Below are 22,790 nucleotides of genomic sequence, written 5' to 3' on the forward strand. Positions count from 1 at the left end.
CCATATCTACGTTTGCCATTTCGATTGGGTTATTGGCCGTTGTTTCATCATAACCATGTGCTAAGCGTAAGCTATTTCAATCCGTAAGCGGCTAGCGTGTGTATCCAGTAACGCCTATAGAGAATCGAGATCTCCATCGTGATCAGAGAGACCAATATAATACTATAACATGTAGACAGATATGCGCATGAGGTTAGTCGGCCTCTAATGGGGAGGGTCATTTATATAACTCGTACATCGTAACTCATTATTAGGGAAATCCCGGAAACTAGGGAAGCGCCGGAGAATCAATCAACACGATATTGAATGTATATTTGATCAAAACTACTATACTACTTATTACACTGTTGTAGACGCATTTCGCAGTCGGGAGATCAACTTAGGGCACGGGTATCCACATGAAGATCGACATGCACTTAAAGAACCAGGGTCTTGGTAATCTTGCAGGGTATGAAGAAGAGGGAAAAAAGTAGTAAATTCATTGAACTGACTTTGAAACTGAACTATACCCCGTATTTCTTACAAAAAGCAAAATCGACAAAAAAAAAAAAAAAAAAAAAAAAAAAAAAAAGCAAAAGCAAAGTACCTACGTATAAAGTGTGGCTGCACAGTTGCCGATCACGTGGACATTCGCCTCAACCTCAACCAGTGGTTGACAGTCGATTTTTTTTTTCCCGAGGGGCAAATAATCGCCTGCACTATATCAATCAAAGACCATACACTGTACACAATTCGTGTACCCTACTATTCAAGTGTAGGTAGTCAATTCCCGAAAACCTATATCGCAACACTCAAAGGCCGACAACCGCGACCACCTTCCAGTCAAAGGAACGCAGATCACATTATACTCCCATACTTTATATACACCCGAAACCACATCGACCAAGTCCAGCAGAATAGAAGAAAATGTTCGAAGACTTCTCCTTCACATCGCCATCGTCGCGACCGGCCCGCCTCGCCCTCGACCCAGACGACCGACTAATGGTCGACAGCGACAGCACCCTAATCTCACCACTCTCCTCGCGCTGCCCATCACCTCAATCCCACCGTTTCCGCAACATCTCCCGCTCGCGCTCCTCCCACTTCCACCGAAACCAACAACCCCCAACCTCCGTCCCCTTCCCCTACGACTCAGACCACAAACGCCTCTCCATCTCAACCCTAACCCAAAAGCTGCACGAACACACCCTCACTCCAACACCAGACCTCCAGTCCCAACACACACACCGAACCGGCAGACACACACCAGTCTCCCGCTACCCGGGCGCGGGATACGTCCTCACACCCCCGGACACAGACCACTCTGACGACGGCGTCGACTGTCTCTCCTCGCCCTCCGCCTCCTCAACAACAAGCCCAACCTTCATGCCACCAGACCTCGTCTCCGAATTACCTGATTTCGGTCTCGGAAAACCCTTTCACAACCCGCAGTCCCATCCATACCAGCAAGATATCCGCGCGCAGCGCCAGCAGATCTCCAGATTGCAATGCAACGAGTCCGAGGTCGAGGCTATGCAGCGCTCGCTGCTAGATGAGCCGGCGACGTCGGACTGCTGCGACGAAGACGATTGTCATCCTAGCTCGTTGCCGCCGCGGTCGTCGCCGCGGAGGAGGGCGGTTACGCTTTCGAGGAGTCGGTTTGCGCCGGAGGGTGGTGAGGGGAGGGCGAGGAGGAAGAGTTCGTCTGCGGGGGTTTTGGCTAGTCGGGTTGAGAAGACTCATGGGGGATTTGGGAAGAGGAATGAGCAGGGGCTTAGGAGGAAGAGTCTTGTTAGTGCGGCTTTGGCGTCGATGGTTGAGAGGGATGATGATTGAGGTAGTTGGGTTAGGTTAAGATTAAGGTTATGGTGGTGCTGGATTCCGTGGATGGAGTTGTATATACTCGATTTGATACCCTTATAAGAAAGAAATAAACATCGATCTAGCATTCTGACACATTCCTTGGTTGGTCGTGATCGACAATTTGTAAAGGATTTTGTCATTCCTAGCAGAAATTGATGACTTTGGAAAGTTGAAAATAACCCGAATGTTGATATGCGTCAAGTGTAAATTGATATAGATACATTGCGAGTCTCAGACCCGAATAGAAAAAGCAATAAAAGTAATAAAAAGGACAAGGTAGAAGAAATCGCCAAAAAGAAAAAGAATCAAGACCCGTGTCCAGCCAGACCATCCATTCCAATCCGATCCAACACCCAAGCGCCACGCTCTTCACAGTCATAATGGACGTAAATCACTGATTCGCCGTCCAAAGTCACACAGCCAGCTGCCGATTCCACGAATCCCACCAGTAACAAAGTTCTCAAAACTAGGTTTACGACTTCCAACTGAAGAACTTCCTCAACCCCTTCCTCTGGGTCCCGGATTTCCGGTCATCACTCTTTCTCCTCTGGAACTCGAACCGCGGACTGGTCTCGCCAGAGCGCGCCCCTCGCTGCAGCTCATCCAGTGCGCGTGCAGGACTCCCCCGCAACCCCATCGTCTCAGCGTTCGCGGCTGCGAGCACGGACTGGACATGTGGGTCGAAGTACACCGGGTCGTAGGTGTAGGGATCAAAGGGAGCGGAGTAGGGAAGTTTGGAGGTAGAGATGGAGCTTGGGTAGGGGTAGGCGGAGTCGAAGGTCGGGTACATAGGTGAACCGCTTGGTGTCTCGAGCGGAGTTTCGCGAGGTGTTGGTGGTTCTTGTTCTTGTGAGTATGGGTAGTATTGGTAGTCCGGGTGGTTGTGCTGGTCAGCTGTTTCGGCTTCCTGTAGGTCAAATAGGATGCCTCTGTCGCGCTCGTCGACTTGGGCCCAGTCGCCGTTTGCGTAGACGGGTGAGCCGGGCTCGCCGATCTCGCTTTCCGAGTAGAAGGTTTGTGTTGATGGGGTTGAGGGTCGCCGGGAGAAATCTAGGTTTGGAGGGTTGGATTCTTCCGTGATGGAGGCCATCTGTGGTGACTGCGGGGTCCCTTTGTCGCTGCTTGGGTGGTCATTGTGGGTGTCGATGCGTAGATCGTTATTTTCAGTGCGTTGTGCAGGCCGGCTCCAGTGGTTGAATGTTTGTTCATTGAGAGAGTAGTCTGATAGAGACCGGACGTGTTCGCCTATCCGCGGCGAGGACGACGGGATATCCGTCGGCTGGCCCTTGGGTGTTGAGGGCTCGTCTGGGAGGGAAGTGTACAACGAGTTGGTGGAATAGAATGACGGCAATGAGGCATCGGTGAATTGGGACAAGGACACCCGGTCCAGTCCTTGCTCGATGGGGAAAGTAGAGTCTCGCTGATTGTCTGTCGAGACCGTGGAGCAATTATCGACGTCTTCAATGTATGAGACGATGCGTGCTAGATCCAGCGACTTGCGCGGATTCAGGATCTCAAAGCAGGCACCACCGTGTGAAACGGTGGCAACGGCCTGCGTACTGGCCAGCATTGAGTCCGATGTTTGAGGTTTAGAGGCACGCTCAGCTTCTTCTGCTTGAGCTCGGGCCCTTTGTTGAAGCTTTTCACGAAAGGTATTCTTGGACTATTATCAGTGAGCTGGGTCTTTGTGCGGTGTTTCAGTTAACTTACCACTCGCTTCCTGTTAGGTCTAGCTCGAGTCCCGAGATCCGAGACAACGGGTAGTCGAGGGCTTTGAGTGGATTGGTACTGAACTATAAACTATCAATAAAGGTTCCGAGAGTATCCAAGGAAAGTCAATTGTAGAAGCTTACCAGTCTGGGCTTCCCCGATCTCAGGCTCTTCACTCCACTGCGAGACGATGCTGTGCGAGTAGGAGGGAGACAGAGGCGGCGGACTCGAGGCGATGGACGATACAGATACAGGATAAGAGATGGAAAGAGGGGAAGAGCGATTCAAATGCAATGCAGCTGTTTTTCGCTTCAATTTCTTTCCTGTATGATCGACGGGATCGCCACTGCGGTCTGCAGACTTGGAGAGGAACTTGTGGTAATCGTGGAGAGAAAGGGCTCCCGTGATACGGGATTTGATGGATCGAGGGGGGAGGGACAAAGCGTCTGCCGAGTCTGCCAAAAAGGGTTTGGAAAGAGGAGTACATGCATGATCATGGAGTTGAAGGCATTTCTGGCAGAGGGGGCTGTCCAGCAGCTCGCCGTGCCATATGCCATTAGCGGCGGAGTAGTTGAGGTTTTCATTCATTGTGCTTTGCAATTGTAAGTATCACCGATTTCGTTCTTTGTCTTTGAAGTCCTGCTTCTCGTTGCACTGTTTTGTTCTCGGACCACCTTTTTAGATTATCGACATATCCAATGCAGTAGATCGAAACCCACTTCTCCACACTAAACTTGATTCGTCAGATTTACGCCGCAAGGGATGGGGGAGATAGGCTTACCGGTCGCAATATATGAATAGATCACAATAAACAAGACTGCAAGGTACAGAAATGCAGGAAGAAGTAATTTTATGTTGAAATGAGAGAATAATAGAAATGTGCAATAGAAAATGTGCCTGGATCTGAGTATACCCACATTACCCACGTTATCCACGTTATCCACAGAAATAACAATGAGTTTATAACCAGTTGAATCAGTTGAATCGAATCAGTTGAATCAATTGAATTGAACCAAAAGTCCACAAAGCCAGGGGCCGGCCAGCCCGGTCCAATTAGAGAAGAAGAAGAAGAAGAAGAGAAGAGAAAATGATGTGAAGGTCGAGGCCTTTCAAAGGACCCATGGTTCGTCGATCAAATGTCAACGTCATGGAAAAGTCGGTCTACTCATGTTATGGATGTTATTATACATTAGATAGTGTATACGTTGGGCATCCTATTAATGTTTATAGAAACCGAATAATGTGATTGTGATCACTTGCAGATGATCTCAGCCTCCTTTTAGTATTTTAGTCCTTTTAGTCCTTTTAGCGCCTTTAGCCTCTCTCCATCTCCAACCAATCACCCACCATACATCCCTAATCTTCACCAACCGCCTCTTTAAGCCTAGAACCAGTCGGCGTACAGAACGCCGTGTCTTCGGGCTGAACAAGGCAAAAATGACCTTTCGGCTGTGGCGGCCTTCACACCCTTGATTGGATAGTTCGAATCGCAATGTGGCAAAATGATTTTTTTTTTCCTTCTCCACTGGCAACATCATGACTTGGTCATTCTGGATCGGACTTCCTTCCAAGGCAGTGGATACACAATGCATATCCTCCGTACCTTGGGTATGTATGGAGTACTCTGCAGATGCCGTGATGCACCGTTGATGCAAGGAAGGGGATTTTTTTATTGGGTCATGTGATCTTGGCTCTTCATGATTCAGGTCCTTTCGGCCGTGAGAGAGAATTTACGTAGTGGTGATGTTTGGATGGGATTACTCTTGGACCTCTTTGATCCCATGGTTGGGCATCTCGTAACTCGTAACTGGAAGTAGTAAGGCACAAATGCAGATACACACGTTTACGTTGGCTTACACAGATCGGCATGCCAGCTCATCTCGATTTCATCCCAAGTCATCTGCCCTGCAATACGACTGCAACCCCCAGATTTGTGTTTCACATGCATAATGTACTATGCAATTTAAAATGGATTGCTGCCTCGCTGCCCCAGGCCCGGTGATCATCGGAACTTGGCATTTTTCCCAATGCTGTGTGTCTCTACTGGTAGTACAGAGTCTCCCCAAATGCGTGGCAAATTCCCGAAGGAGTATACTCGGATGCTACCGCGTTGTCCGATATAGGAGCCGGGATCGACATGGCCTTTTCTGTCTTCTTCTGGTTCTTGGTGGATCCGTAGAAATAGATCTGGATCGAGATCTCGATCCTTTATTGAACGAACTCAGGACTCCCACATCATGCCTAGAACTAAGAAAGACTTGAAGTACCGAAGTGAAAGGGAAAGAGCAATTTGAGATTGTAATGCGGTGATGTGGTATCGAACTGGTGGAGCAATGAGAAAAAGCAAAACTGAAGACTGAGAATGAAAATGGAAATGAAAATGAAAAGCAAAAAGGGACCATCGACTATGCATGTATGTACGGAGTATGCAAGGGCCAAACCACCCATTGACCCCAAGCCAAGCACTGGCCTCGTGTACCTTACTCTCAGTACCGCTTATACTTCTAAACTCTGAGTCAGTCACTGGCACCAAAATAGGGTTTGTCGGAAACCACTTACATCTTCCATCTTTCGCCGGTTGCTTGGGTCAAGGGTATTCCCCGCACCAAGTAGAGTCTGTCCCACAGCCTTGGACACCCCGATAGCGGGTCGGAGGATGACCGTGGGCGCACGTTTCCAGACTGCCTTTGCGGCGGCCTTGGCACTCCCACTCTCGACCACCTCCCCGGGTACGGCGACGACCGCGTCGCGAGCCAAGAGCAGATCACGCTCGAGACCACTGAACGCCCCCCGCAGTCCCTGTACCACCCCAACCGGCTGGTCAGCGTACAGCGAGATCTTCTTGGCTTCATCTTCGTCGAGGGAATCTTCTTCGAAGGCTGGGGCGTTGGGGGTGGTCAGTAGGTCCTCCGCGCCTTGGAGGACGGTTTGTGTGCCGATGGCGAGTTTTGCGCCGAGTTTGACCAGCTCGTTAGAGGTTGTCTTGGCGAAGGCTAACGCGCCCTTTTGGATGCTGCGCACGATTCGGCCATCCTTTCTGTACTCGCGCATTGGGACGACGACCAGGTCGCGCACGCCACCGCCAACGTTGACTAGGGAACGGATCGGAGCTAGACCAGCGAGCACACTGGGCAGCTGGTTCTGCTTGACATCTGGCATCCAGATGTCGTTAAGAGTTTGGCCCATTCGGTCGAATCCAGACACTCCGTAGATGATCACATGTCGTAGCACCATGTCGGCGCCATCCAGAACGAAAAAGTTCATGAACTCGGTTGTGCGGCCGGACCGGAGTCCTGCGTAGTCGACCCGCTTAGGCTTGAAGTCCAGTTTGACTTGCACGGCGTTTATCTCTACCCGCTGCAAAAACGGAACATCACCCGGGGTATCAGACGGCTGGGCGGTCTCATCTCTAAACTCAAAGAACCGACTCATGAAGTCGAGTGCATCTTGGTCAACGTGCAACCGGAGGGGTAGAATAGTGGCCTAGGAGTCAAGTTAGAAACAGGTTCGAGTAATTGATTATTGCATAACAGACCTTGAGAACAATCTCAGATGCAGCTAGCTCAGGCACAGGCTTTACAGTCAAAATCTCAAGGTGAACCATGCTCGTCCCGCTCTCCTTTTCGCCAGCCTCACGCATATAGGTTGCGAACTTCTTCCATGTCGACGTCGGAACGTGGTCATAGATCTCCAAGTCTTTGACCCGCACATCCAACGAACTCTGAGTCTCTTCTGAACCCGGTGGGAAGATAATCAGATCGGCAGAGACACCCTTCAACTCAAACGTCATTTTGTGGTGTTTGCTCCGATGCAAGCGTAACTTCTTCTCCCTCTTAGAGGTTGGCCGGCCCTGGCGACTTCCAGCCCCAGTCACAGTAGTGGTTGTTGCATAGCTCCCAGTCTCGCTGGTGAAATCGTCGATGTCATGATTGATCTCGCGGTGGAGCTCCCGTGGATCCTTGTTGGCTGGAATACCGATATAAATGGAATTGAAGAGGAAATCGCCGATGACAGACTCCTCTTCATCTTCCGCCGAAGGCGACACTCTTGACCCCCTGGAACGGCGTTCTGTGGCCTTGGTTTCCACATCTTTGACAGCTTTGGATATTGTATCACGGGTGCGCTGCCAGTCATATCCATCAAACAGATTCCAGATGAAATGTACGTCTCGCATACGCACACGCAAAGGACTCCGCTCGAGCTTCGTGTCGTTGGCGAACCCGTAGGTGTTCCGGGTGGAGTCCCACCGATGAGCGGTTCCGCCCACAGCTGATTTCTTTGCAAAATGGTCCCCCTGGAAATCCAATTCCGTCATACTGGAAGATACTTGGTATTGGGAATGGAAGCTGTCCAGCAGGTCATTAGAATCCGTGTCTATGGCCTCAATTCCCGCACCACCGAGGCCACCCTTCACAGGATAGAAATCGCTGACATATTCAAGCTCGTCGGTTAACTGACCTTCCCTGGATGATCCTTCCGAGATAGTTGCCATATCATTATCATGGGGAAGAGGGGGATCGGCGGCAAATGCGTCCCCAGTGAACGAGGCGAACATATCTTGGATGGGCATAACCTCTGTTCGATATTTGACATTGACGTTTGGTGGAGGTGGAGGCTGAAGCCCATTCATGATGCTAATAAGAGTTTGAGTAGAATCCGCGCAGGTCTCGAGGATCAACAGCTCATCTCTGAGCTCTACGTCCAAAGACTTTGTACCATCCTCAGCGCTGGTGAGCTTGACACCAGCAGTTGCCGACGAGATGGAAGAGACAGGAACGTAGCCTTTATCGATATACGCTTGAGCTTGGGTGTCTTGGGGAACGACTGAGCCTCGCTGGTGCAGGTTATAAGCACTCTCATGGTACACGTCGTCGATGATCATGAGCGAGGCTTTCCTAACATCCAATGATGCTTCTGCAGATTCGTCTCCATGAATAGTTCCTCCAAACTTGGCGTTGGTGAGGACTGCAAGGCCTTTCGCGGGGGAATTTCGAGGATTGAGACCAAAAACACAATCCCTAAACACAACTGACAGTTTAATTGGCTTTGTCGAGGAGCTGGATTCATTCGACATCGATCGTCCTGTCATCGAAGGTGATGACATTGAGTGCTCTGCAAGATTGGCGATAGAGTTGACCATACTACTTGCCAAATCTCCGCTCATCTTGTCGCCACCCAATCCAAGGAAGGCCGTCACTGATGGTACCGTGTACTCGACAAGGAGGTTGTGAAGTTTGATCTTGTAGGTAGGATCCATTTCGTCGGGTATAAAACGAGCCATGAGGACCGGTGGATAAGACGAGTCTGGGTCCTGATACTTGTTCGGGGGCCACAGGGCATGCCCCACCAGCTCTTCGTTGTTATTGCGCCTAACGGTCATGGTTCCAATATGGGCCGCAGTGAGTGAAGGCATGGTGATGTGTGCAACTTCAACACTGGTAAGTCGACTTTCGATGTCCCCAACTTCTCCACCAACGTGTACGTCTCCTTGGAAATCACGGACCAGTATCAAAGTAAGAATACCAGGGCGATCATCTTCCGGCAAATACTTGGTGACATTGGAAAGCCGACTCAACTCCACAGCAAGAGACGAGAGAGGCTCCAACCCACCGGTATCTGAGATGGACGTTTCCAAGCGTCCCACTGTCATGCGAAGAACAGATCCTTGTCGTCGCTGGCGCAACAGTGTGTCTAACATGATATCATCTTCCACATCAAATTTGTCCTGGGACGGAGTAATCAATGTTAGTAGACGATCGAGATCAACCTCCTTCGGGGCAAAGAGGAATTCAAGGCGGATGTTGTTCAGCGTGACTTTGGCGGGGCTATCAGATGATGTGTCATTAATTGAAAGTGGCCCAATCATTTTGGCCTTGTCTATTTGAATACCAATCCCTTCAAACCTGCTGACGATTTTGACGGCGGTCGTAGTAAGTTGAAGACTGTGAGTTTCACCGGTAACATCCAGCAGGATGGCACCAACTCGGGCATTTACTTTCCATAAGGCTGACGTGCCCTTTGGCGCGTGAACACCTGGGGCAGGTGTCTCAAAATGCACACCGCGGGGGCGCTGTTTGGAAAGTGGAGGGGAGCCTTTGACTGTTGACACGGACGACATGGAACCACCAAGTTCGAGAATGGTGCTCAGGCCACCCATCCAGCCTAGAGCCTCTTCTAGGCGCTGTATATTGAGATTGATATGGAGAGGCAGCGTGGAGATGTCAACCTTTGCTAAATCTGCCGATTTGACCAAAGAGATAGAAATATCACCTTGGGAAGGGGCTAAAACATCACGCGTAGATTCACGCATCTTCAATCTTTCATCAAAGAATATGATATCCTCGGAAGCGAAGCCGAGTGCAAACTTGGATACATCAAAATTCAGCTTGGTAGTTGTACTTTGAGCCGAAAGGCGAGCATTCAAACCAGATAGATTAAGGCGAAGAATCACGTCTTCCATGCTGTAGGGAGGAGACAAAGGCGAGCCACTATTGTCAGACGAATATACATGCCCCGAAACACGTTCGATGAATTTTATTGAAAGTGCATGGACGACAAGATGAACAGGTGGTGTGCGCGCAGGTTGGTCCTTTCGCAACTGCTTCTCAGCCGGATCTCTTTCAGCCGTACCGAGAGTGTGAGACAACCTTTGTCCTATCTTGGTTAGAAGCCAACCAGTTGCAATATCGAAATGCACGGAGACAGAGAACACTTCCACAGCAATTTCAGGCAGTCCAGTCCCAGCACTTGGCTGAGCCCGTGCCTCAGAAAAGTCTCTTCCAAACCTTGTAGATTTGTACGCTCTGGAGGCAAGTAGACTTTCTCCGGGTGCGGATTCCGCAAAGCTGGCAGTCGATTCATTTAGGTCACTGCCTACGTTCCCTTTTTGTAGCACAGGCGACGGTTCGGCGGACACTTGTTCTTCTTCTTCTTCTTCGGAAGCAGCAGGTGGGAGCCACAGCAAAATCTTGTCAACGGTAAGCACAGATTTTCTCATTTCATTGATTCTGTGCAACCCAGAAGATGATGGAGTTGAGGTTCTGTCCTTGTGCAATGTCTGAGATTGGGCTTGGTCATCCAAATCATGCTGTTCAGTGACATTGTCTTCTGACGGGGCTGTGCATCTTGAATCCGCTTCACCTTGATCATGGGCAGAGTGGGCCGGATCAATAGGTGCGATGACTTTAGATCGGTCACCATGTGCACCCGGTGCACTGTCAAACGAGCCCCACCCACCTGGCATTTGTGGCATGAAGCTCCCACTCATACCCTGGCTGGTAGCGCTCATGTAAAGGCTTTGCGCTTCATCGTGGGAGAAAAGTTTGGACTCGTCGAGATCAGCATTCGATGTTTCTTCTCCTAAGCTCGTTCTCTCGGGCTCTGGACGTGGAGAAGATGTACTAGGAGGATGGGATGATACGCTCAATTCTGATATTTCGTCATGTTCATTTTCGTAATCATCATAATGCTGTGTGGTTTGCGTTATTTCGTCAATTTCAGAGCCGATTTGGCTGTGGTGTGTGTCGTGAGTTTGGGATACATGATAGCTGCCAGAGGGGACCAAGGGCCCATCAGAGGATTCGCCCTGTTGGCTCTGATGCAAGCTTCGTGTGCCATGAGATAAGTGGCTCCTCCATTCGCTCCCGGCCCCTCTGCCTTCTTCGGGATGTATTACCGGCGACTGCTCGTCATCAAAATCATCGAATTGTGTGTCAATAACCGAGTCTAAGTACCCCGGGTTGTCCTGGAAGGGGTCATCTCCAAATATTTGAGAATCCTCCATATATCCACCACGGTGACTACCTGACTCAGAGTCGGCGTCTGAGAATCGACCATCGGAAAATGCAGATGCCTCTAACCGGTCCGTGGTGGTACTGAAATGGCCAAAAGCTTGCGGCGGCTCGAAAATAGTTGATTGGGTCATAGCAAGGGGTTCCTCGTCAGAGCGATCCAATGGGGAGGGTGATGGCGCTCTGCTCGACGGCTGGCTCCCTTTTGACCGCATAGTGGTCGTCGGGGATGCTGGGGGAGCAAAGCGAGAGTAGTTCGAGAACACCGATGGATCCGAAAGCAACCCAAAATTGATATCTGCCATTGATATGAGTCGCTTCCCTTCTCGGAAAGGAAGACTCTCCTCCGGGCCAACGGTTTTCTCGGATACTCCATGTACATCAATCTCCCCGACGCTCAACAGCCCCGCAACAAGATCCGGCTTATGTTCAGGTTGCCGTTTCGACGTTCCATCTTGCTTCAACTCCATATCCACTCGCACAACTGCATCTGTTATCTTGAGTTGGAGTCGGTCCACGACGCCTTTTAGGAACCCGGCCACAAAGCTCGGCAGTGACAGAGTCTCACTCCCAAGGCCGAGCTCGTTATCGTCATCGGTAGACCAGGCTAATGGGTCTTGGGGCAGGACCTGCGACTGTGACGCTATTGCAGCCTGCAGCTCTTCCCTTTCCTCCTTTGGCTCAGACTCAAGGAATGACTCCGCAAGACCAGACGGTGTGGGCACCGCCGAATAGTCATGTTTTTCGCTTTCCCTTTTTACATGTTGCCCCTTCTTCGACTCCTCTGACAATAACCGAATATGTACGTCGATGCCGTTTGCCTCACACAGGATCCCACTATTGTGGAAATCGGCAGGAAGGGTGATTCGAAGAAGCTGAACTCGGGCGCTGAGCAGCTCGCACGACGGAGGAAGATTGAGTAGAGTCGATAGTTTCTATGTTGTGATGTAAACAGTCAGCCCGCACTGCTCTATAGTCGCGTGTTCGATGATCATGAAAGCCGCCCCGCCACCTGCGGAGGGTCACTGCACCCACTCACCTCTAATTTGAGGCCAATATCCCTCAACTCGATGGTAGACCGTTGTCCCCAGCGGATGCCTAGGTTATCTGGATCCAAAGCCTCTGTGTCCACCAGGCCCAGGCGAGACAGGGCGTATTTGAGGAGCCGCTTCTGGAAAAACGACGGCATAAAGTACGACGCCATCGTGACTGAGAGCCGGGACAGGGCTCGTTCATATGTTGACTCGTATCATCGAAAATAGGTTAACGAAGACAATAAAGCAGCCAGCCCCGACAAAGCGGAGTGGATGGGGAAGGTGTGAAGGGGGGATGTTTAACAATGACGTTCCGGGCACCTGATAAAGGCGCGATAAGCCGAGTCAGGCGCCGACGTGCCAACTCACCGATTGACAGCAGATTTGACCAATTATCTGCTCATTGACTCGTGACATGTTTCAAATACTTCAATGATTACAAAAATTGGTCTACACCAGTTGGACTATTACCGAAGAGGGCTTTTGTGCTTTCATGCTTGTTCGTGCTAGGCGACTATGTATGTGACTCGTATATGGTGATCAACATGATGGTACTTCAATCATCCCCAGTATCGTATTCAGCGAACTCCAGCACAACCCACTCGCAGAATTTCTCAAAATCCGAAGCGAAAGCCTGCAGACGTTCTGCTTTCAGACCCGTCCCCATTACCCCGTTCTGAATGCCAGCCTTCCACTCGGCGGTCGACTGGTCTTCATAGCAGCTCCACCGGATGGAGTTCTGGGCCATCATTGATAGGCCGACCAAATCCACATTTTCGAGTCCCTGCAAAGCCTGCCAGAAATCGTGCGTCAATCCATTCCTTCCGTGGCCAAGAATTGCGGGGTCGTCGTTGCACAGCGAAACGGGCACGCCTCTGGACAATAGGGCGGGCAAAGGATGGGATTTGATAGAGCTAGCAAGGCGAAGCACTTCGTTCGAGATTGGACAGCATTCAACAAGGATCTTCTTCTCCTTCACTAAATCGATGAGCAGAGGATGCTTGTAAAGCGAGAACGCATGGCCAATTCGTCGAGTGCCAAGAAGGATGGCATCGAAGAGGTTGTGGTCTGTCGCATCACCGTCGCCGAGACATTCTCCAGCGTGGAAAAAGAAGGGAATATCGACTTCTTCTTCCGCGCATTGCTTTCGGAACCAAAAAAGCACTGGGACAAGGTCGACTAGCGGCCTCCCGTTATCCTCTTGGCCAACAACATCAAACCCACTGATCAGATTAGGGAACTCCAGCTTTGTTTCGATGCACTGCTTCATGCTATTGACAATGGCCTCATTGCCAAACCACCGGAGCGTAGTCCAAATAATGCGAGGATCGTAGAAGTCCTTCCCTGCATCTGTTTGTTTGAACTGAGACACGACATCTTCCACCACACGACACCACTCGAAGTGGTCTTCCTCGGGCTTGTCGTTTCCCTCTTTCCTAAATTGGAAGACAAATCCAATGCGGAACTCGACGTATCGAATTCCATCCTCCGCAAGCTGTGCGAGCAAGCGGTGGAGACAGGCACGGAAGATAGGCTCATACATCAAGAGAGAGTCGACGATGGGGAAAGTCTTTGTGAAGATAGACCAAATTGCATCTACTCCGTGGTGGTGGTGATACGAATGCTCCGGCATAAGGACACACCGGGTGTGCAACCATTCCCGGAAACCCTTCTCTCCCCCCTTGGGGAAAGACGAGGCGGCCTTCTGGATCGAGATCAACGACGAGGGCTCGTATGTCTCCGACCAAATGCTTGGCTTGTCCTGCGATGCTTCTAAAGGCTGCGAAGAATACTGAAAAAGCACGGGCGCGTTTTCGTAATCATGGGCTGTGATCAACGGCTTCGGCGCTAACATGTGTATGCCGGGCGTGGAGAATGCCTGGTCAATTAGGAAGTTGATGTCGAACATGGCGTCCATGTGAGCATGTAGAAGGGACCCCTTTGGCATCTTCTCCACGATTTTCCATAGTTTGGTGTTCTCCATGCGGCCTTTGGCGAGGTTAAACATGACACCGGGGTAGAGGATCTCATCCGCCTGGTGGGCCGCAACTTCGTCCAATCCACTTGACCATAGCTCATTCTGTTCCTGAGCTCGGATCTGCGACACTATCTTTGTTGCGCGGGCAGCGATAGGTGATAGTGATTTGCGCAGATTTGCATCTACGAAAGAAAGTTAGAGATGGGATTTTCGTACTTAATTCAAGTGGGGAATACCATGACGTCGCTTTCGCTCTTCCATAATTAAAGCATCGCGTCCTTTCAAATATTGTTGGATGAAGGGATCCCCAACCTGAGGAATCCCCTCCTCCAATTCCCATTCATTCTCTGTATTTGCCATGATTTGAAGTGATTCAAAAATGATTATCGAGTCGAGTGGACCAGATTATCGGGAGGGGAAAGTTACGCTCCCCGCCTTATCCGTTTGCGTCTTCTGGTTATCCACACCATTTTACACTTATCGCTGCGCGCCTACAATTTGGCCCGCCCGAGCTCGCTGATTGCCCCATTAGCCCCCTATTACTTTTCCGTCGCAAACTACGGCTAAGCCCTTATTTTGCCTTTATCATCCACGCTTAGGATCGCAAGTTTTAATGTAGACCACCGGCCTCAGTTATTCCGGGCCGAAATCAAACCACCTTAAAATGGAGATACATACATTTGTATAGGAGAAAAAGCCTCATTTTTATATACATAGAAGCTTATAAACCACCCCAAAAGTAGTCGAAGGCTCCCTGGGATATCTTACTTACCACCTTTGTTGGACTGAAGCATTCATCGGTGCTTATGTCCAGTCTCCCAGATCTCACCGATGGGCATGATAAGGAAAATTTGAGAAGACGAAGTAAAGCTTTGAAAATATCACATCGCATTTACGTACAAATTGGAAGTATATGCTGAACACGTCAAGAACAAGTTGCCGCGTAGGATATCATTGTTGAACTTGAATCATTTCCCTAACCATCGTCAGAAACTTCTCACGGTACTCACCAGCCGTCGTCGTAATAGACATTGGACCTTTGCGACCCACAACATTGAACGTTTGCACGGCCCCGGACAATGCTTGTGCGTGGAATTTGTGGCGCGCCCAGAAAAAATCGAGGATCACAGCCCGATACTTCCACTTTCCATCAGCAGACGGGAGACCTTCTCTCCAGGGACTGTGTCGCCCTAGAATAGCGGGTTTTGAAGAAGCTGGCATTCTGACCAGGAACAGAGAGTAGTCAACGGCGTTAGCTTCTCCCAAGAACTTTGTATCGGCTTCCAAAGATTGCATAAAGGCGTCATAGTCCTTTTTCCACAGATGGAGCTTGTCGTTGAAGGTATCCGCCAGTTTGTTCAGCGTTTCTTCGCTAACAAGAGGTTCGGGGATAAGATCACGCTCGGGATAGAAGTAGTCGATGGGCTTGAGATCGTAGGTTTCCCACTGTCCGCCGTTGGGGTCCTCGTCTTTGCCGAGTAGGATGTTCTCCATGACAATATGGTGGGCTGGCGTGCATCCAAAGAGAGTACCAAGAGTCACATAGGGAGAGAGGACATAGTCCGTGATCCATACCAAGACCGAGTCTGGGTGGTCTCGCATGTAATAATAGTATGGCTCGAGGAGGTCTGCCTGGAAAAAGGTATGCTCGAAACGACGGGGGAGGCTCTTGATGACGAAGTGGCCATCGAGACTGCTGAAGAATGTCTACCATCAAGAACAGTTAGTGAGTATTATGTCTTTGCAGTTGTAACGAGGACCACTCACAGAACCAGAGTATCCCATGTCCCCGATCATTTTCAGAGGGGGCTGGGCGCTCGTGCGGAAGCTCGCCTTATATTCATCTTCATCAAACTTCCAGATCTCCTTTCGTAGCCGTACAAATAATTCCAGCTCATATCGAACGAGTCTAATTCGTCGCACAGTGAAGAAAGCAAGAAATCGACGCCAGGCTGTCTTCTTGCACTTGTCTGGTTCGCGTAGCAAGCCAGACTGGATGGACTTGGTCAAAGCTGACTCCCGACGTGTGTTGCCCATTGTGTGACGAGATGTAGAGACATGATTCAAGCAAGGAGTTTCTTTTTTTTTCCCGGTTTTTGTTTTGTAGGTGTCGAGACAGCTTGTTTTTAAAGACAGTGACGTCAGACAGAAAGTCGCATGGGTTTTAGCTATACAACAATACCCGGCATAACATGTGACCACTAGTACGGATACGAAACCTTGGAAGTGCGCATGTTACGTTTAGTCATGCTTGTTCGCGTCCACGGGGGGCATTGTCTACTTCAGGCATTCGCACACATCGAGAATAGTCTGGTCTCGTAGCATCAATAAACACAACTTGCCTAGGCCACACGATTACATATACGAGGGGTTCGCAACGTCAGATTGAAGGTGTGAATTGGATGATAATCCCGGTTCGTAATGTAGTGGTAACTGGAATCGACAATGTCGCCCGTCGAGGTGCGCTTCTTCCTAGAAGGAGATGTTAGAATAGACATTCGATAGCATTCTAACTCCTAATTGGGTCTATCTATTTTGTTCCACCCAGACATCGAAGTCATTCCTCCTCTTAGATTAGCCACGTTAGCGTCTGCTCTATGGTCAGTTACTTACTGCATTATACTCGATTATTTAGGCGCAGGAAAAGAAGCAAAGGGCTTCAAAGCCAGATGCTAGACTCTAGGGACCGGCATGGAATCGGTTATAGTCTCTACAGATAGCAGTAATAATACAGTACGTAAAGTGGCACATGTAGTATGGTATCAACATTGAAACCTTCGCAATGTGGATAATAGAAATAATCAAGTCCGAAAGCTTGGCAAATCTGATAATTTTTCCATGATTTGATTTCAATGCGCGTTTTCCGACTGCTGAAGAAAGCATTGTTGGCCCATAATGCCAAGGTTCCATAATAAATTTCCAAGCATCCACATGAAGCTTGAATCAACGTCGGAAGCGAATGGACCCAGTGTGGAGTCTCAATGAGGGTAACTGGATGTGGTAATGATCTTTAAGCCACCGGCGATCTGATTAGATCTTGTCACACGCTGACGCCTTGTCCCTGGGCCCAGTGGGGTTAGGGCCCACGGCCTGAACGAATATGTTTGGACTACTTTAGATGTATACCGCGCGTGTTGTAACACTGTTGATATAGGGGGAAAGGATTGTCTGTTTGGCCCACATATGATCGTTCAAAACATCGCTAGCCAATGTGCCGACTTCGGTGTTTTATGTGGAAATTCCGCACGTTTTATCTTATATTTTACTTGCCTTCTCCTCCGGGTCCAAAATACTTTTGGGACCCTTCAACCTGTTTGAGTCCTTGTAAGTTCGTGTTTATATCTATCGTCATGACGCTTCGTCCGTTGATGCAAAGGGCCCGGTCGGTCTTTCATCGAATGAAGCTCGACAGTGACGAGGCTGCAAGTTCTTCGGTAGACATCGACAGGAACACGGTAGAGGCAGAGAAGACAGATGGGCCAATCACCCATCCCGAGGACACACTTCCAAACAATGGTGCCGAGTTACCAGGTGTGCCCTATGAAGAGCTTCAACATGGTATCCAGGAAGTTGAGGCCGTAACTCAGACCTGGTCGAAAGTCTCCTTGATCTTCGTTTTCATCAAGTAAGTCAATTTACCCCCTCTTCTGTTCCATCTCTAGTCTTACACTTCAATAGTATGTGGTTCCTTTACTTCACGTACGCCTGGATATCGTCAATTGATGGCAGCTTGAGCACTTATGTGGCTAGCTCTTTTCAACAACACTCCTTATCTGGTCTTCCTACCGCTATTGCGGATGCTTTCTCCGCTGCCGTCTTCCTTCCAGTGGCCAAGATGATGGACACTTGGGGTCGAGCCGAAGGGTTCCTGGTAATGTCCATTTGCGCCACCGTAGGCCTCGTTCTTATGGCCTCTTGCAATAGTTTCCCTGTCTATTGTGCCGCTAATGTAAGCGATCTCGGGAATATCCATGAATTATAGAGCAGACGCTAATAGGGAATGCAGGTGTTCTACTACATCGGCTTTGGAGGCATGCAATTCGCTGTGGATGTTATCACCGCCGATCTCTCGCAGTTGAGAAACCGAGCTCTTGCATACGCTTTCACGTCTTCTCCATACATTATTACGGCCTTTGCTGGACCAAAGGTGGCGAATCTATTCTACGCTCATACTGGCTGGAGATGGGCTTATGGTACTTTCGCCATCATTTTCCCTATCGTGGCTGCTCCGTTGTTCTTCGTCCTGAAGTTCAATCTGACAAAAGCCAAAAAGGGAAATGCTGTGGTTATCAGAGAGAACAGCGGACGATCGTTCTTTGAAAGTGTCTGGTTTTGGACACTCGAGTTCGATTGTGAGTATTTCAAACTACCAATTGATTCTTATACAGAAAACTAATGTTCCATACAGTAATCGGAGTCTTCATCTTCACTGCGGGACTTGTCCTATTTGAACTCCCATTTGACATTGCTAGCGAGGCTCCTAACGGCTGGGGCACAGATTATATTATAGCTATGATTGTCGTTGGATTCTCCATGCTCTTCTTCTTTGCTTTCTACGAGAGGTACATCGCCCCCACGCCTTTACTCCCCTACTCTTTCCTCACCAACCGAACCGTCGTCGGTGCATGTCTCTTGGATGCCACGTACCAGCTTTCAAACTATTGCTGGAACAACTACTTCTCGAACTTCCTTCAAGTGGTTAATGATCTCACTATTGCTGAAGCTGGGTATATCACCAATACATTTGATGTAGTTTCTGGTATACTTTTGTTCTTCGTTGGATGGGCGATCCGAAAGACTGGTCGCTTCAAGTGGCTTCTTTATATTTCTGTTCCTCTATATATCTTTGCCCAGGGTTTGATGATATACTTCCGCCGTCCCGGCCAGAGTGTCGGTTACCAGGTTATGTGTCAAATCTTCATCTCAATTGGCGGATCGATTTTCATCATCGTCCAGCAGCTGTCTATCCTCGCTGCTGTTGATCACCAGCATGTCGCTACGGCCCTTGCCTTGCTCAATGTGGTCGGGACAATCGGAGATTCGGCAGGTCTTACTATCTCTATGGCAATTTGGAACAACACATACAAGAAGGCCCTCACATGGTATCTGCCAGACTTGACAGATTTGGCGATGATTTACGAAGATCTCGAGACGCAGTTGAGCTACGCTCCCGGTACTCAGATGAGAGCGGCCATCCAGAAAGCGTACGGCTACACGCAAGTTAGGATGCTTTCTGCTGGATTGGGTGTGATGGTCCTAGCGTTTGCGTGGACTATCATGATCAAGAACATCGACCTGAAGAAGGTTGCTCAGGTCAAGGGCATGGTGTTCTAAAGGGCCAATGTGAACCTCGAGAAGGTTCATCGCCCATCACCCCCCAACCTGGTTGTTGTGCCTTGTTCGTCTGCACAGTTTGATTCCTACATCTGTTTTATTTATTCAATTTAGAAGCACGCTATAGTACGTTCCATCCAGATATTTCGTTTACTTCTTGGCTTTACGATACTCCACTTTTATCTAAGCCCGTTAGGTCCGCTATCTCTTGAAATAAACAAATAAGAGCTGTGTTGAATATGATGTTACTGGAAATAGTACTTGATTAGCGTATTCCCAGTGAGGCTCCAAACAAGGAGGGGTGCATGAGGCGCAGCAACACACGGCATTCACCTTCGATATTGATAAGAACTCGATCAGATTCCGAACTTGCCTTTTTGTATCTGGCTGATCTGCTTCGTTATCGCAATGGCGGAAGTGGTTGGTGTGGTTTCGAGCGTCATCACGTTCGCAACCGTTGTCGTCCAGGTCACGGAATCTATAATCACGATCAAGGATTGCTGGAGCCAGTTTGGTGATGCATCCAGTGACCTCAAATATCTCCTAAAGGATTTTGAACTGTTTGGACTGGTCCCCGCGGAAATAGAGGAAGACGTATTACAAGAGGCTTTCGCATTCGCCCTAACGGGGAATAAACATGCCATGCAAAGTCTGGAATTTAGCAGAGAAGCTGCCACGAGCCTACAAGCACTGACGAATGAGCTCGCCAGTGACATGAACTCCTCCAGTCGCCTACGAAAATCTTATGCTGCCGCAAAAGTGGTAATGCAGAGAGGGAAACTAGAACGGCATATGGCCCGGCTGCGAAACGCGATTCAATTGCTGTCACTGTCCCAGCAGTGCTATACAAGGTTTGTAATCTCCGGTGTTGTAATTATCTCACCTGCTAATATAAATAGAGCGCTTCTACGGGTCCAACCTGATCTAATTGCCGAGAAACTACTAGTGCAGGACATGAAAAACACAGCAAAATTCAAGCCGAATGCTCACCAGCACGGTAGGTGCCTATAGAGGGTAAAGATCAAGGGTCAAGTTTGGCTGATGCTCCAAGCAATAGAGAGCAATATCAAAAGTGAGGCGACCACATTATCGAATGGCACAACGGAATGTCTTCATCTTGAAAGGGCAACCCTCGTAGTTGGGTGCCACTCGAAGACCCTGAATCGTCTTGTTCACCTGTGCAAAATACTCGATTCCTTCGTGCCGCCATATTCGTCGCGACTTGATTGAAGATTCCTGACCAGGGTTGACTTATCGTTCCACCCATCCACATTCATCATATAGCCCATAAGACTGATACGAGAAAAGAGCACACAGTGAGCGACGTCAACGTTGAGGATCAGACCATGCGGAGTTGGCTTAATTGCTTAGTAGGTACCTCGGTAAACGGAAGCACCTATATTAGCGAGCGGTTAGTAAAACTCCTACTTCGGCTCCTCGTCCTCTCCGAGCTTGTCAAATAAGAACACCCGCTTAATTACAGCAAATTATTTGGTAGGCCATTCACAGAGCAAATAATCAAGGGAACTCAGAGATTCAATCACGAGTTCACCTAGTTCACGGCGGTCTGCAGCTAGGCGTTAATCACAGACAGATTGATCTTTCGCTTCTGAATAACGGATATTCTAAAGGCAGGATTCCGCCTAAGCTCGTCGACGGTAGCAAGAGTCTTGATATCTCGGTAAATTCGCCCTTGCCTGACTTAATCCAAACTATGCTGGGGCCAGATCTATTGACATCCAAAGACCTCCAAGTAGAAGGGCCGTGGGGATTTGATTCAAAGAACACAACACTTGTACATTGTGTCGTGAGGAAGATTGGAGCAACCAAGGCTGCCCTACAAGGGTCTCATCCGTGGAAAAAGCAAGTACGCCATCAAAGTCGAAGGCGCGGGCCGTCGCTTTACATTAATATGAGATAAGGATACTATGATCTCTACAAATCGTGGAACGAGCTTTTTATGGGGGTCTTACAAGCTGGTGTGGATTTGAACAATATTGTTGACCAGCAGACGCTATTGCTTGCATTTTTAGAGGGATATATTGACTGGCTTGATATATCTAAATGTCAATGTCGACTCCAAGTGAAGCACTTCGGAAATGGTTAAAAGATCTTAAATCTGCTGGAGTCGATTTACAGGAATTCGGGGATATAGAGGATAGCATGTGGAAAATGTAACTTGTCCAGAGAGATATCGGCCCGGGGGATGGAGAGAGTTCTGGTTGCCATCGATTGATAGGGTTCTCATATGGCTCATGCATTGATGACTGGTCCGTATGGCTATCCCCAAAATGCGACAAGTTTATAGGGGGTTTTTGGAGCTTAATAGAGCGACCTGCGGAGATGATGGCCGGTGGATAGCCTGGCGAATCAATAACTTTATCACACTTTCGATTATTTTTATGCAATCTATATGACAATTGCAGGGGGGCACGCGTTCTGGGAAGATGTTCCGCCAGTAGCCGTTTCTGCGGAGCAATATAGTTAGCTTGTTTGCACAGACTTTGAAACCAATCGAACGAAGCTTGGGTAGATTGAAGGATTTGAGTAACTTTGTGCTATTGGTGACCCGCAATGGAGCGAAGGAGAGCTATGGAAGCCAGCCTACCCAACAATATGTAATGGCGCTGACTATACCTAGGTACATTGTCATTTAGTTGCTCCACCGCTTGCGAGTTGGTCGGTATGATATTTTAGCATGCAGGGCATTCGAGCCCGCACACAGGGCTCTTAGGGAGCCCAAAATGGAGGATGTTCACTCTTCAAGCGAAGTAAGATATTCAGAGCTCCAGATAAACTCAATGTACTCTCTCTGTTAGATGTGTTGAAAGTATTTAGCAATCTGGTCCTACTGTTTGTTCTCTACTTCGGATATCTCCAAGTTCGCTCATTTCTCGGTCTTCTTCCTTAAACCACCCATCCAGATAGCCTTGTCCTATCTGCCTTCTCTCTCCACTGCATTTCTTCAAATTGTGATGACCTTGCTTGCAATCTACTTCCTTTAACCACCACCCCTTCGAAGCTTATTTTGCGGTGAAGCATCACGCCGTGAGATCATCGATTGCTGGTCCGTCACCTCGTCGGTCACGCCGATTGATGTGT

The 22,790-nt window shown here is 49.1% G+C and overlaps 8 protein-coding genes across 8 annotated transcripts; 4 read left to right on the forward strand and 4 right to left on the reverse strand.

Annotated features, from left to right (window-relative positions):
• Nucleotides 1–906: 906 nt before the first annotated feature.
• Nucleotides 907–1,815, forward strand: N7525_005957 (uncharacterized protein; the record flags this gene model as incomplete). Its single annotated transcript, XM_002564241.1, has 1 exon — nucleotides 907–1,815. One exon carries the CDS (start codon nucleotides 907–909, stop codon nucleotides 1,813–1,815), a length of 909 nt encoding a protein of 302 aa, XP_002564287.1.
• A 499-nt stretch (nucleotides 1,816–2,314) lies between these two features.
• N7525_005958 (oxidoreductase, short-chain dehydrogenase/reductase family) lies at nucleotides 2,315–4,140 on the reverse strand (the record flags this gene model as incomplete). The annotated part of the gene is made up of 3 exons (XM_061213564.1): nucleotides 2,315–3,505; nucleotides 3,553–3,635; nucleotides 3,696–4,140. The coding sequence occupies 3 exons, from the start codon at nucleotides 4,138–4,140 to the stop codon at nucleotides 2,315–2,317; spliced, it is 1,719 nt and encodes a 572-aa protein (XP_061070585.1).
• Nucleotides 4,141–6,038: 1,898 nt separating this feature from the next.
• Nucleotides 6,039–12,546, reverse strand: atg2 (uncharacterized protein; the record flags this gene model as incomplete). The annotated part of the gene is made up of 4 exons (XM_002564239.2): nucleotides 6,039–6,056; nucleotides 6,112–7,035; nucleotides 7,088–12,277; nucleotides 12,382–12,546. The coding sequence occupies 4 exons, from the start codon at nucleotides 12,544–12,546 to the stop codon at nucleotides 6,039–6,041; spliced, it is 6,297 nt and encodes a 2,098-aa protein (XP_002564285.1).
• Nucleotides 12,547–12,932: 386 nt separating this feature from the next.
• On the reverse strand, nucleotides 12,933–14,714 carry N7525_005960 (putative CECR1 family adenosine deaminase; the record flags this gene model as incomplete). Its single annotated transcript, XM_002564238.1, has 2 exons — nucleotides 12,933–14,536; nucleotides 14,591–14,714. 2 exons carry the CDS (start codon nucleotides 14,712–14,714, stop codon nucleotides 12,933–12,935), a joined length of 1,728 nt encoding a protein of 575 aa, XP_002564284.1.
• A 591-nt stretch (nucleotides 14,715–15,305) lies between these two features.
• Nucleotides 15,306–16,391, reverse strand: N7525_005961 (phosphatidylinositol phosphate kinase family protein; the record flags this gene model as incomplete). Its single annotated transcript, XM_002564237.1, has 2 exons — nucleotides 15,306–16,061; nucleotides 16,122–16,391. The coding sequence occupies 2 exons, from the start codon at nucleotides 16,389–16,391 to the stop codon at nucleotides 15,306–15,308; spliced, it is 1,026 nt and encodes a 341-aa protein (XP_002564283.1).
• A 1,313-nt stretch (nucleotides 16,392–17,704) lies between these two features.
• Nucleotides 17,705–19,688, forward strand: N7525_005962 (uncharacterized protein; the record flags this gene model as incomplete). Its single annotated transcript, XM_002564236.1, has 4 exons — nucleotides 17,705–17,979; nucleotides 18,033–18,303; nucleotides 18,361–18,706; nucleotides 18,763–19,688. 4 exons carry the CDS (start codon nucleotides 17,705–17,707, stop codon nucleotides 19,686–19,688), a joined length of 1,818 nt encoding a protein of 605 aa, XP_002564282.1.
• Nucleotides 19,689–20,096: 408 nt separating this feature from the next.
• On the forward strand, nucleotides 20,097–20,918 carry N7525_005963 (uncharacterized protein; the record flags this gene model as incomplete). The annotated part of the gene is made up of 2 exons (XM_061213565.1): nucleotides 20,097–20,685; nucleotides 20,722–20,918. 2 exons carry the CDS (start codon nucleotides 20,097–20,099, stop codon nucleotides 20,916–20,918), a joined length of 786 nt encoding a protein of 261 aa, XP_061070586.1.
• An 834-nt stretch (nucleotides 20,919–21,752) lies between these two features.
• On the forward strand, nucleotides 21,753–22,049 carry N7525_005964 (uncharacterized protein; the record flags this gene model as incomplete). Its single annotated transcript, XM_061213566.1, is given in 2 exon segments — nucleotides 21,753–21,862; nucleotides 21,878–22,049. 2 exon segments carry the CDS (start codon nucleotides 21,753–21,755, stop codon nucleotides 22,047–22,049), a joined length of 282 nt encoding a protein of 93 aa, XP_061070587.1.
• Between the last annotated feature and the right edge of the window lie 741 nt (nucleotides 22,050–22,790).

The sequence above is a fragment of the Penicillium rubens genome (genome assembly GCF_028828025.1).
Source record: "Penicillium rubens strain IBT 27055 chromosome Unknown utg000002l_segment0_segment0, whole genome shotgun sequence".
In the NCBI taxonomy this organism is placed as follows: domain Eukaryota; kingdom Fungi; phylum Ascomycota; class Eurotiomycetes; order Eurotiales; family Aspergillaceae; genus Penicillium; species Penicillium rubens.